The sequence below is a fragment of the Chiroxiphia lanceolata genome, chromosome 6 (assembly GCF_009829145.1).
Source record: "Chiroxiphia lanceolata isolate bChiLan1 chromosome 6, bChiLan1.pri, whole genome shotgun sequence".
NCBI lineage: Eukaryota > Metazoa > Chordata > Aves > Passeriformes > Pipridae > Chiroxiphia > Chiroxiphia lanceolata.
This window is the reverse complement of record NC_045642.1, coordinates 58807592-58822654: the sequence shown is the minus strand read 5'-3', so window position 1 is coordinate 58822654 and position 15063 is coordinate 58807592. Positions and strand designations below refer to the sequence as shown.

Genomic DNA, 15063 nt, shown 5'->3' with positions numbered 1-15063 from the left:
TTGCCATGAAGGATTTAGGCACTGCTCCCTCCTGTGCTGAGTCCAGGGTCTCCTCACTGCAGCCAAGGATGCCGAGAGTAGGCACTCAGTGAGTCAAAAAAATAAAATGCTCAGCAATGAATGTTTTTCACCACAAACAGAAAATGTTTTCTCCACAGAAAACCTGTCCCTACAGATGGCAAGACTTATCTGTGGACAACTAGATTTGGATGCTTTACCCTCAAACTGAATTAGTGCCAGTCTGTCTCTCATAGCTATAATTACCCCTCCACACCTGGACACCATCCCTGGCTGGGACAAAGCCTGTAGGATTTGGGTCAAAGCCACTTAAATCACAGAATCGTGAATCATGGAATATTCTGAGTTGGAAGAGGACTGTTGCAAGAGAATAGAAAAAAATCTACACTGATTTCCATGTGCTTTGGTTTCTGCACTGAGGGAGCGTAAAAGCAACTCTGGTTTCAAGAACTTGTCAGCAATGTTGTGTGTATTTATGCCAAAAACAGTCACTTTTACCTTGGCACAGGAAATTCTTTGGGGAATGTCACTTGTGACAAAGCTAATGATATAAGAAGTAAAGGGAGCACATGTCTTAGAAATTATTTAAATTATCAAGTGAAACACTTCTGCCTCTACTCCAGAGTCCCAATCCTCATTTTGCATCTGAAGTGTAATTTTTTCAAAGCAAGGTTACACATTTGCAGCAAATAAAATGGAGTGTTTTACGAACAAAAGGTTATAAGCCAATACTTACTATCCACTTAGATAAAGCATTCCCTCTTCACCTCAATTTGCTTGTGAGAGGGAATTAGATACTACAGAAGTTTTATGGATGAGATACCTGTGACCAGCTCAGCTTGATTTATTTCCTATTGTCTTCAGGCTAGCGAGGACAAAGGCCAAGCATTGTTCCTATTGTCCTGTAGAGAAGCTCTCTTCTAACAATAGATTTATGTGTCTCCCCCATCCCCAAGCCACCTAAAAATAAAATTATATTTTGCTCATTAATCTCAACAAATTGTGTTCTGCTTTGGCCAGGAAAACTAAAGCTATCACTTTTATGGTGAGCCGGAGCTCAAGAGAAGTAACAACACAAACACTCAAGGTCAATAAAATGCACTTTTTATTCTGTATCAATGAAAATATAGCCACATGTAAATAAAGACGTGTGGAACAAAAAAATCGACATTGATCCTCCCTGAAGAAGTACAGTTCATTGTGCTAAAACCCATAATCCTTTGGGTTAGAAACAGTTGTCCGCCAATGCTTTAAAGTGACCCACGTTTTCCTTGTTGTTGAATTTCAGCAAACAGAAAAAGTGCAACAAGAAGCTTGCTACAGAAAAAACCGATTTCAACCGACCACACATGGCAATGTCCAAAAGTGACAGGAGAGTCACGACTAACAAAAGCGTTCCCACACATTCCTCCTGGGCAGTCACGCGAGTGGTCAAGGGAGCATCCCCTCTGTACAAACTGATGTGTGATTTTCAGTAGAAAGATGGTCCTTCCTTGATGTGATCAGATATGGTAGCAGAGGTGCATTCCTTCAATAGCTGTTCAGTCTCAAATGCTTTATTTATTTTTTTTCTCTAGGTTTTTATAAGCTTCCTGCTGTCAAAATACAGTTCTCAATTGCTTTTGTAGAAATAATCCTGAAAAGCAGAGGCATTTAAAATCCCCCCAAATCCTCAGTATATTAACAAGAGCAAAAAAGATAGCTGGGCTGTTCAAAAATATTGTCAGGAACATGAATGTCATTTGCATTGGCTAGTGTACAAAGAGCAGCAAGTAGTAACAAAAGAAACATTATCTGAGCAATAACCCTTTCCCCCAACTTCTTACTTGCAAAAAAAGAGTTTTCTCAAAATATTTTTCCTCCTCACAGTCCAGTGTCTGCGAATCACATACATTCAAAAGCTGCAGTTACTCTGTAGACCAGGTTTTCCGACATGAGCTTTTAAAACCAGTTGTTTTGCCCAGCTTCTCCATGAGGGTTGCACAAACACGATTATACCACCTGGTGCTTTTTCAGTTAGTGGGACACCTTGAAATTTGAACTCAAAAGTAAGGACCTCAGGGTGAAAAAGGAGGCTTTAAAGCCTATTATGCTTTGAAAGTGCTGCTAATGTTAGTGGAAAGACTCCCACAAAGCAGGGATTAGAGTTGACATGGTCCCTGTTAGGTGCTCAGGGGTGCACAGAGATGCCTCAGCACAAGTGTGGGGCGGGGAGCACTGGTCTGGAGATACAAGAAAAGAAAACAAAAATGCACATTGGCCATGCAGCTGCATTTCAGCAAAGAAAAAGAAAGAGAAGGCAGGTTATGCCAAGGATGGATGCTCAGCACAGACCTTGTGGGTATCCCACAAGGGCACGCTGGTTTTTTAGGTTCAGCATCTCTGTGCAGGCTTGTGCAGCAGCTCCTGCTCAGTTTAGTTTTCAGTTGTTATTTGCAGTGAGGGGGGAAGCCTAAGAAAAAAAGCTTAAAAAAAAATAGTACCATATTTTGACTGCAACAAGGTCCTCTGTGATGACAATTCACTTAGAAATCTCCCCCTGACACTAATTGTGAGAATACTGTGAGCATTTTCTTACAAGGATATTTCGACAGACACCACTACAGAGCTGAGGGTGCACAGACACAGGCAAGATCATGTCCACCCCTCATCACACTTTCCTCCCAGTATATATTCCTCATATATTTTTCTTCATTTAGGATCTTAGGGTGACTAGTTGCTTAGACCTAAGTGGGAACTCATAAGCATATCAGAGGGATGGGGGAGGCAGGGGAGGAATCCTAAAAACCATGCCAAAACTAGCCCTCATAGAGCCAGGACTTTACTCTTCGAAGCCTGCTCTGGGGTGGGGGCTACACTTCATGAAGTCCTACACAAGCTGCCCCTTCCCTGTGTGATGCTCTGCTCTGCTCCAGGTGTGGACAGAGATGAGGAAACACAACCAGGACTCAAAACCTGAGCACATCTGCCCACACCTGAATCAGCAGTGCTCAAATGGAGGGCTGCACAGCAGGATTCAGTCTCACGGTATCTGGTGCTCAACCTCCTGTCTTTGTCATCATCTCTCTCTGTGGTAGTAATAATAATTTTATTTTTAACTGTGCTTCTCCCCAGAGAGAGTTTGCACAGCTTATGTACATATCTGACTTGTGCAAGGATATTCTAGACAGTCATGAATTTTCAGAAGTTACTTTGGATGGAAATTACTGGCAGTTCAGACACCAAGAATGTGTCTTTTGGATTCAAATATGTGTTAATTAAAAAGTGCCTTTCCCTGATGGGTTCAGCTGATTTTTATGGCAATTCACCTTGCTGTCCCCATCTTCAAACACATCCTCTACATTTCTGCCTGCAATCAGCATGCAGCATTTAGTAGGGCATGAAATCTTGGACCCATTTGCGTTAGGCAAGGGCCTGAAATTAAAATTCTAGTACCCACAGTTCTCAGTTTTAAGAAAGCTCAGCCCACGCTGGAACTCACTGTCCTGGTCCCTCTGCGAGAACTGGGTTAGAGAAATTAATGGAAACATTTCCACCGACCTTAATAAGAATATTTACACAAGATACTCAAAGCCTGAAAATATTTACCTCCGAAACAGAGAATACAATTTAGAAGATCTGCTGAGACCACTTTACTGAACCACTCAGTCACTGGCTGGTATTTAAGCAGGACATTAAAAAAATCAACTCTAACTACAATTCATATTAGCATATTATTTCTTCTGAACACAAATAGCAAAACAGATCATTATCTCATTAAATCTGCTGATGCAACATCACTTAATCAATCATTTCTACCAGTTGCTAGCCTAGTTACAAGGCAAGTAAACAGGAAGTCAAGAAAAGAAGGAAGGAAGGAAAAAGAGAAAAGAGATAAACAGACAAAGAAAGGGAAACACTGCCTTTCATTGTGCAAAATATTCTTCTTCATATTACAAAGCTTTCAAAACACATAGAAATTAACCCAAGATATGCAGCTACACCTGCATGTAAAAGCCCAGCCAAGTGCACTATGCATAACAACAGTCAATAGGTATGTAAGGTTTATGAAGCATATCATGTCCTAATTCATGTGAGAATAGTTTGCAGTACTAATGGGATTTTGTTACATAAACTGTGCTGATAAGGCATTGGAGCTTTAAACAGTTAGCAAGAGTATTTTTATGGCTGGCATGTTTTCCAGACAAAATATGGTGAACCTTTATCTCCACTGCAGCCCCACAAGCTGCAGGTTTATTGGGGTGTCCCACATCCCTTACAGGGCCACAGATCTGTTTAAGGGCAAATAATTGACAATCAGTGACAAGCAAGTAAGAGAACAAACCTGTCCTAGGAGAAATACTGCAGTACCAGCTTTAGGAGCATCTCTGAATCACTGTGAAACTAGTGGCAGGGGGAGGCTGACATTGAGGTTAGTTGTGAAATGTGCCCATGCTAATAAAAGAGTGCTAACTATTACATTTGAGGAAACATGTTTTGTGTGTAATTTTCTGGGAAAGCTGATTAGCCAGCTCTACACTATAGAAACAAGCCACAGCTCCCCTTGTCTGAGCACAGAGATTTTACCAGGACAGCTGAAAGGTACATTTACAGACCTGCTTTGCACTTTAACGCTAATGAGCTTTTCCTCTGGTATCAATAAATTCTCCTGCTCACATGTTTAGCATTCCTTTGGCATGCATTGCCAGATAAATCCTGTATTGTCTTTCTGGTAGCTTGCCCAATTCCCACCAGGCAGATTTTTAAAACCCAAATCCTGCCTTATTGCTAGCTACTGCCTCTCCCACTCGATAAATTGAATTTACCATTTTATAGAATCAGGCAGTTGGTGGCCCTCAGCCCTTCTTTTAAGCAAAAAAGAGATGCAGCTGTGAATCTACAGAGCACCAACAGGCAGTAAGAAGAGTTGGGAGGTGCCACTGCATCCTTCCACCCATGATTCTTTTCTAAAAGCCCCACTAGGGAGGAGCTGCAGAATAAAATCCCTTCTGTGACTGATTTCAGGAGAAGGATGCTTACACTGACCTACTGATGACCCCAAAGTGATGAGCTCTGAACACCTGCCAAGTGCAATGGGGTTGCTGGTATTCAAAAGCCAAGCTTAAACTACTAGTTTAGGTGACATTTCAGCTATGCAATTTTAAAGTACAACCTGATTGAGCTTGTTTGTAGTGCCAGGGATCCTAATTATATTTAAAATCATAAAAAAAAAAAGAAGCTGTTGCCAAACAGCATTTGATGACTCGAGTGAAGAAGGCAGTAATTAATCCTGCAGGGACAACAGAGGACTAATTAGAAGCAGAGCAGAAATTTTGTTTTCCTTTAGAAAAAAAATGCCTTTTACCATGAGGGCTCAGATAAGACACCCAATTTACAAACTGAACTGTGACCTCCCACTAATGGTCCTGGCAGCAGCCTTGGATGCAAGTGGATTCCCAAGTGATCAGTCAGAAAATGTTGCTTTTTGTGTTTTTTTCCTAGGAAAATGATGTATTGACAGAGAAAAGAGGTGCAATATCTCAGGAAATTCTTCTGAAACCAAGTCCAGGACAGGAAAGTGCCTGCATGTCCTGGCACAGCACACAAGGAAATGCTGAGGAGAGCCCTAGGGTCTGCCCAAGGAAATGAAGAGAACTTTTACTCTCGCTGCACGGCACCAGTTCAAACTGTTGCTGGTGGTGAAGTTCACCAAAGGTGTAACTGGAGGAGGAAATCAGAGGAAATGGTCACACACATGGCAGATGCTGGACTGCATGTGAAGCTGGTGTCCCATTTGAGTTCCCCTTCTCAAACTGGTTCATTAAAATCCAAAAAACACTCCAATCCCAGCTATCCTATGCAACACTGTGCTGTTCAAGACTGTACAAAAGGGCCAGAAATAAAATAAAATAAAAATGAATGTTAGTTTAATAAAAGAATGCCCTGAGAATGGCAGAAGGCTTGTCCTGTTATTCCTGTTTAATTTGGAGACCTGCTGGTAAGATTGGAAAGGATTTTGTGAGTAACCCTGTAAGCCATCATAGACATCGAGGAGGTTGCCGAGTCTGGAAAAATAACTTGTCAGTTAAATCTAATAGTGTCACGTGTAAACTTTTTAATTTGCCTAGACAAGCAGGGAATAAGCCTGGGAATGGGGCTTGGGGCAGACTCCAGTGATGTGCACAGGCTTCATGGATGTGCCTGGATCCTTTGGAAAAGCCGAGGCCTTTTCAGCAATGGTGTCCACATAGACAGTGGGAGAAGCAGGCTGAATCCAGAGGGATGAGAATCACCTCCAGATCCAGCTACTAATGAGAAACCTACTTGCCACTGCCCTTCACACATTTCCTACAGCCTTGGATGTTTGCCAGGGCAACACCAAAAACCAGCTCAAATGCTATTGATTTTTTGATGGCATTTTCAGACACGGTAATCAGCTTCCACTGGACTAGGGATGAGGCTGGAAGAGGGTGTGGGTGTGTTGATGCATCCATATTAGCCCACTGCTTCCAGAAACTGCATAGTCACTGAGACATTATTCTCAGTGTTTGGCATCAAGTGTGGATTTTAGCTGACGCCCGGTGAAAGGCTTGATTTATTTATATGCCATAGTTTTAGAATATGCCAAATTTCTCTGCTGTCTGCTTGATGAGTATTGGCTGTTAGAAACAGTCATTATCTTGAAAATTGGCACCACATTCCTCAGTATGATATTTAAACTAAAAACCAGAAAATAATGGAATGTAACTAAGAACCTTCCAATTTTACCTCCTGTTTGTGCTATTAAAATCCACAGAATCACTGAATGGTAAAACATCACAGCTTGGAAGGGACCTTTTGTAAATCACTTGGTCTAACCCTCCCTGCTTATAGCAGGCTCAGCTTCAAATATAGAGTCCATACACCAATGATACACAATTTGGATACAATATGCCCCTTTCCAACAGGTCTTTGGCAAACTGGAAGAGCTTTGGCTCTTCTGAAGCCCACATATTCCTCTAAGGATATATATCTGAGTCTCCTCTAATGGCCCTTCCCTGTCCCACAGCTGTCACCCCAGAAAGGTCTGCCAGCCTCATCCTTATACACCACCTGAAGGAAAGAGGAGTCTGCCAAATTCCAAATAAATAAATTTTGGAGACACAAACAGTCACTGTGCAGAGACAATATGGCCTTCAGTGGAATATTGTCACTATTTTTTGACACCATTCTTTACATCTTTCTCCTCCCTCTCCCCACTCTCCTCCCACTGCACAGCACAGAGCCAGGGCTCTGCTGTGTCCTGGGCCACCACCACTCTCTGTCTGCCTTGGAAGCTGCTCTTCACGACAACTCTTCCCTTCACTGGACATTTCCAAGCCTTGTCATCTTTCCACTGCAAGACACAGCTCAGCACTAAAACTCCCATCACCCTAAATACCCCAGAGTAGCCAAAGATCCCAAATAGGTGACAGTCTTTCACTGTCCAAAAAGTGACTGGTGATGCCCATCTGTGCCTTGGCATGGCACATCATGATGAAGAGCACCTCAGCTGCTATATACCTGTGACAACGAGGGTCCCTGGACTATCCTGTCATGGTATTGGGGTAAAAACTTAAAAATCTGATCACCCCAAGCCAAGAATTGAGCATCCTTGGTCTTTACAAATCTCTAATTAACAATTCAGGAGGTGAACACTGGCTGCATGCTGAGGCATTTCAGTGTTCCCTGTACTGTCAGTCAAATCTATGTGAAAGTGTTTCAGTGCTGGAAAGATGGTAAGCAGACTCTTTTAAAAAGAGACACCTTTTAATACAAACAAGATCAGGCTGGGAGATTGAATCATGGGTTGGATTCACTCCATTTACCCTCTAGCAGTCTACAAATCAAGTGTCTAATCTGAAGTCATTACTCTACAGTAAATGATGAAAGACTGGCACCTCCAGAGCAGGATTTATCCCACCTGTCTGAAACACCTGTCTTAAATGAACCAGATCTGATTCCCTATTCCAAATGGGCAGGTATATATCCATATGGTGTGTCTATACATCCTCTGCAGGCAGGCAGAAATATACTCTGCCATTGCTCAGTCTGAACTGAATCTGCTCTGAAGCAGACAAAATACACTCATGTCACTGGAGGGGGAGGGCTGAGCCCAACCTAACACAAAATCCTTTTTATAGGGCTTTTAATTAAGCCTAATTGATGTATTCATGGCAGACAGCCAGACACAGAGTTGGTGCACACCCATAGTCTCAGACTGTGGGCCAAGCAAGCTTACAACTCCAAGCAGAAAATAGCGAAGAAATGCATTTTTCTGCTTTATAGAAAACAGATAAAGAGGTTTGTGAGAATATTGCCCCAGATTCCTGTTTCCACCTGCCATGCATCAGAAAGCTGATTAACATAGCATAATATAATAAATAAATACAATTTATTCATCATGGCCTTGTCAAGCCCTTTCTGAATGCTTCTACCATTGGAGTATTCAAAATCAATACATGCCTTCTTGTCCCACTGTGCACTACAAGGTCAATTTTATGGCTGACTAAACGCACCCTCAGTAAGGATGATTTTAGTTTGTTTGTCATTTGTTAGATATCACAGAGCTGATCTTTGCAGGATATTCTTTATGTCAGTAAGAACATTCACCACTTTTCTGCCAGAACTAATGTGGACTTCTTGTCTATTTTAGCTCCATTCAGCACCTTGCTTTAAGAATGTATTTAATTTGGAAATGCACTATAACATACTAAACCAAATAAAACACGCAGACACTGTGTTATCCATTTGTACCAAAAAAATAAAGTGAAAGTTATAAAAAATATTCCCAGATGTGGAAATCTAGATAGATCAAAGTCCTCCTCCCTGTGGGCTCCATGGGAAAGCACCACACAGACATATGTGAAGGGCTGGGGCCATCCAGGAAAAGTGACCACGTCAACTTTTCTATTTCCTTCCTTAAAGTCCCTGAAGGGTATCAGAGCAGATGAGAAGTGACAAGAAAAAGGCAAACTAATGCTGTTCAGTGCTCACAGCTCTCACTGCAGCTCAGGACAGGAGAGCCACGCTGCCCGGGCTGCCATGAAGAGATGGATTTCTCCAAAGGAATCCCACTTCTCAAACCCTCTCTAACAAGTTTGTTAGAGCATTACAGGTCCCACAGATATGAAGATACGTGTTAACACAGGAGCTTCTGGTACAAAAGGAAAAAGAAAAGGAACTGAAAAGGAGCTTTCAGATACAGCCTATTAAAAGCAACATTAACAAAACCCATTCAAAGCCTCTTTTGTAGGAAAATTGTATTTGAAGACTTCTTTTAATAAACAGGTATCACTTTGACACTACCTCACTGGAAAAAAGTATTTATTTTAAGAAACAATCTGTCCAACTCTGACATCCAAAAAGAAAGGCTTGGGTTTTCTAAATGCTCAAAATCCAAGTAAAAAAGGTTCAATTCCTTATAATATATCCCTCTATGTCCTCACTCCCAAATTTCACATCAAATATTTGGCTTTTTTGTTTTCCTATCCAGTTAAGGACATCTTTTCTCCCAAAAGGCCTCCAAGCTATTTCATGAGCACAACATCTGTTTTCTGACCCATGCAAACGATGACGTCTGTAGAACTGTCTCAGTTACTTCCAGAACGACTGCTCTCAGCTTGCAAATAGGACAATGTTATTTCTGCAGCTTCCAATTCTCTAAAATTGTCCTGGGATCCAAAGTACATATTAAGGTCCAATATGATTACCAGATTCAACCTTCAGTTCACACCTGTACAACAGGGTTACTTTACATGTGGTGGTAAATGAAGACTGAACTTGAGTCTAGCAATAAACTCAAACTTTGGTGCCAGCAGCATTGAGTCCCTACAGTTGTTCTACTTCTGCAGAACAGGGAAAAGAAAAATGGGCAACGCTTAAGTTTGTCACTTCCAGAGTCAGCTCTGCTCTAACCCCTGTCCCCTGGCAAAGACAGAAAAATGGGAAAAAAAGGATTTACAAATACAGATTCAAAAGAACTGAATCTTCATGACAACAATATTTTTTTTCAGTTATTATCCTGAAGTGCTGTTCTATCTTGTATATGCAATATTACACACACAAAAAATGCTATTAAAAGTACTCTAGTTCATTTGCTTTGGAAAGTGTTTACTTTTCTGTACACATTTTATTTCTATTCCAAAGTCCAGAAAGATAAAATCCACTCGTGTGCAGGTAAAATGCTTTGAACACACAAAGCACAAGGTAAGTGCTAAGGATGCTGTTACCAGCATCTGGCAGGAACATCTGTACAGGAATACAGTTCCTAAAGGAAAGGAGAGCATGCAGCCAAGAGCTCTCCCTGCGCGGTGTGTAGCTGCTTGAGCACTGGCTTGGGTGGAAGTGACACCTTGGTGTCCTTATTGCACTTAATGACTACAGGTGGTTGCTTTCAGTCAAGCCTGAGCTACAAGAGTATGACTCATGCTTCTCTAAGAGAAAAGGAATGTCCCAGTCGGCAGCACACTCATCGCATCATGCACAACCGCGAGGGGCCGGGAAAGGCGAACCGGGAACGACCCCACGAAACAACACGTAACGCTCCCGTCATGAATTCAGGAGGCAAAGTCCTTCAGAATTGTACAAGCCAAATTTTCAGAGCGAATCCACGAGCTTGGCCCCCGGCTGCCCACCCTTCCATCACACAGAGCCTGGGACAGCTCACCCACAGGCTGCATTGATTGTGTCTGCAGGACACCCATTGTGCTACTGCCTTCTACAAGGTACAAGCTGGTTCCACTGAACTTGCCATGGATAATATTGGAATATCAGAGTCAAAGCAGCATTAAGAATAGACCTGGAAACACCATATTTGTTTCATGAACTTGGTATTTTACACTATTTAGCCACTACACATTTTAACCACTCAAGTTGCACTTGAACTGTAATAGACATTCTGGGCCCGCCCAAATAATTTTCAAGGTCAGATTAATCCTGTTAACACATTCTCTCACTGTAAAGTGGCACAAAATTACACCTGACTTGCAAGATAATCCTAAACAGAAATCCCTGTGCATGCCATGCAGTTCTACCTAGAATTAATATCAGTTACAGAGAAAGAAAAGAAGTCTGTCACAAAGGCAGAGGAATGCCATTAAGGCTAAAGCTTTCTAAAAAAGTCACCCCCCATTATCCTGCTGGCTCTTTTGCAGCATCTCTTCATGGCAGATTCATGCATTCAAGGAACTTTACCAAAACCTGGCCCCCAGACAGCCTGTGTGCCTCAGCTATTCACCAGGCAGCTCTGGGTGGTCACCCAGTGTCTGTCCTGACCAACAAACCAAGTCAGGCAAGAACATTCAACACTTCAAAGCTTGGCACTTAAACTGTACCCACAAGGTCTGTGCAGACTCCAGCAGCCTGCAGCAATCATGTAACTCCCTAAGCCTATAACCCCCCCATTCTTTCAGAGTCTCAGGGTGGGATTTATCGTAGGACATGGAAGGTCCTGCTGTTCTGCAGGTGTGGATTGTTCTTGCAGTCCAAAGCACGGCTGCAGAGTTGTGGAACTGCACTTGTGTCAGAACAGCAGCTGCAAAATACCACCAAAAATTTTGACAGCAGCCACCGCAGCTGTGGAAAACTATAATGAGCAGGTGGTCTGACCACCGGGCTTTGGGAAGAGCTGTCCCTTTCCATGGCTTTTTTTATACTTCCCTCTTGGTTTTTTTTCTTTTTTTTTTTTTTTTTAACTGGTTTTTTTTTTTTTTTTGGGGGGGGGTGTCTATAATTTCCTAAAGAAAGTGGCAGAAACAGGACAGAAAAGAACAGCAAATAAGAAAGACTATCATCACCCAAAAAGCCTCCATAAGTTGACACAATAGAAGCAATGACTTCTTTGGCTTTCTTATGAGCTTTTCGAGGTTTAGGGGTTTCGGTCTCATAGCTGAAGACACATTCACCCTAAGATGCAGGTTCCTAGTTGCCACTATTGCAAATGATGGTTTGTTTGGGTTTTGGGGTTTCTGTTAGTTTTTCAGGAAGCGATTTAGTTTAGTTTAGTTTAGTTTTCTAATGTTAAGTAATGGATCTAATATTAGTTTGTGGTAAGGATGCCCACTAATTATAAACATATATTTGATATACCTGATTCATAGTGATGCCTTGTGGTACATATGTGTTTTACTCAAGGCACTTTTGAAAACACGGGATCTTGATGCAAGAGGTCATTTAAATTGGAGGCAGGGGGAATCCTTCTCTGAAGAAGCCATTGTGCTCTGCTGGGCTGACCTCAAGCCATACCAGGCAACAACTCTGAAGCTGCAATGGCAGTTTCTGTTATGCATTGCATATATCTGGATTCAAACCAGTACAAATGGAGAGGCAAAAAACTCCACCACTCCCAGGCGCAGATACAAGCAGAGTCCGAAATCTCAGCTCAAAATTGGAGATCAAACAGGATCCAGTGCAAAGCCTGCCCTGCTGCAGCCCTGCTAAGCCAGCAAAACCACATGGAGAGTAATGCTCCAGCCTAGGAGGTGGAAATGGCATCTGAACATGATCCAAGACTGGAAGATGGGAGTCAGCTCAGAGGTGGGTCAGAGCCTCTGACACAGACCTAAGGGAATCAGTAACTATGGTGACTGGCTGGGTGGGCACTGCAAGCCTGCTCTTGAAGTGTCCCCCCTTCCTGCACTGAAACCTTCCATGAGTCCAAGGTAAGAGCAGCAGGCAGCACCCTAGGGAGGACTCCATCTCCCCTACACACCCACCACTCTCCCACCCACACATCATCATCCAGGTGCCTTAGATAAAGGGAATTTCACCCTGAATGGTTGTTTTCTCTCTTTCTAAATGCAGTTGCAGACTGATAAACGGCCTCAGGAAAGAGAGTGGAAGGGGATTAACTTCAGCCTTTTAACTTCGGGCTTTCAAACCTGCTCGCAAGAGGCTGAACTACAATTGTTCTCTCCCTTGCTCAGACATCATGCAAAGTCTTTCTGCCAAGGGCAATAGGGGGGACAGTGGGAGAGCAATCTCAACCCTACAAAAATGGGACATGCTAATGAAGATACTGACAGAACCGGACACCATCACTGAGTGCTGCAAAGAGAATTTACATAATGTTACTCTAACAGTTCAGTAAAAATGGCATCAGTAAAAGGAGGCTTTCACGAAAGAAGTTACCCCCAAACACTCAGTGCAACTGAGTTTCTGTTAGTTTCATTTTGTTACATAAATTGCTATTATTATTATTATTATTTCTTACTTACGATGTTAACAGAGCAGGAGGATACTTGAAATAAAAGGCTGTGCATGCACAATACCCACACAAATAAATTCCAGTGATCCACCCCAGCACCAGGCACGGTGCCCTTCCCTGCCCACTGAGCTGAGCCCTCCCTGTAGGAGGAGTAGGGGAATTCATCACCAAATATACAGTATATTGTCATGGAATGATACCAGGAAACAATACTAACAGGAGTCTGAACGTGTCCTTCACGTCATATTAATCTACTGTTTAACTCGGCAGAAAAGACAGTGAGGAAATAAAAGCTCAATTCACCCAGCCTGAGATCAAAACTGTCATGGCAATATTGGCAGGTTAGACCCTGATTCTTTAAATAGTACATTGCCTTTGTTAAACAAAAGTCATTCTTTTATTACATAATAGAGATTATAAATAAAGGTAAAGTGTGCATGCAGTCAACTGCATATTATACAAGCAATATCTATGTTAATAATTGCTTTCTTTGGCAGGCCAGAATCCAGCTGGACATGCAATATTTACATATCAAAATCCTTGGTGTGTTCAAGTCATATTGGATGCAAGTGAAAATATATATGTATATATATTTACCATATACACACACACATATATATATATGTATAAAGGTATATATACAGCTCTGCATATATACTGTATACATATATACACATAGGTATATGCTAAAAGTGGATTTCATCTTTTTCTGATTCAGGTGATGCAGGCCTTGAAACACTAAAAATATCCTGACAGGATATCTGGGGGGGTAGTTGGGGTGATAAATGAGACTTGGGGGAAGAGATCTGGGATACGTTCTTTTCAGACAATAATTTTAAAATTTCTGCCACCTGCTTCTCAAGGGCAGCCATCCTACTGCTTAGCAGCTGGATATCTTCTTTGAGTTCGTGCTTGACTTCCTGCAGCGTGGTTTGTAAGGCCTGCTCAGGAATGGGGTAGAAAGGACACCTGGCATCCGCCTGAATGGGGCTGTGTTCCAGGGGGCTCCGAGTCTCACCAGCTTTATCCAAGCGAAGGTCACTTTTTGTTATTCCACTGTCACAAGAGTCTGTTTTCCTCAGTGGGTTTTTATTTACACCATTCTCTGAGTCATTGGACTTGGGGTCGTCGGACAGCAACCCCATGGACTCGGCCTTTGTGACATTGTTCCAGTCCTCCTTCTTCTCCTCATGGGCCCCCATCGTGTTCTTCAGCCGAAGCCACCCCTTCCCGTTCCCGTTTTTCATCCGCATGGGACTGTTCACTTTGAGACATTTTTGGTCCCCGTTTCCGTTTGGCTTGAGCTCCATCGCATCCCGGTTGTTCTGCTTCACGGCCTCACTGGTTTTCATGTAGGCCAGGGTGGTCTGGATGGGGGTGATCTGAGACACGGTGACCACGCTGGTGCCCGTGATGGAGGCCCCGTTCTGCACGCTCCGGCTTTCCACCTGAAGCTGGTTCCTTTCCGGGTCGACGTGGGTTGAGCCTTGATTGCGCATCTCCTTTTGCTGTTTGAATTTCTGGAAGAGTTTCCGCACAGGGTGGTCCACAGGGATGCTCAGTGTCACCTCGTTCTTCTGGCGCAGGCGCTCCTCTTCTTCCTTCTTGACATCGCTGATCTTCCGGAAGATGATCTGTAGGGGATAAATCCACAACAGAGTCAGTATCCAAAGGACATCACATGTGGCAAATATTAATGTGAGATGGGGAAACAGTATAGAGAACAGCCATTTCTATCTTAATTCTTAATTTTGATCTTCCTTTCTGTCTTAATTTTTTGTACTGAATTCAAATGGAGCTGATGAAGACATAGTAACCTCAGATATATGCCACAGCACATA

At 42.6% G+C, this 15063-nt stretch overlaps 1 protein-coding gene across 1 annotated transcript in view; it reads right to left on the bottom strand.

Annotated features, from left to right (window-relative positions):
- Positions 1 to 1106: 1106 nt before the first annotated feature.
- Positions 1107 to 15063, bottom strand: part of KCNH5 (potassium voltage-gated channel subfamily H member 5) — a 175761-nt gene continuing 161804 nt past the window's right edge. The window contains exon 11 of the mRNA XM_032691257.1: positions 1107 to 14856. Coding sequence (XP_032547148.1) covers positions 13909 to 14856 — 948 coding nt within the window. The 3' untranslated portion in view covers positions 1107 to 13908. The remainder of the gene's footprint in view (positions 14857 to 15063) is intronic.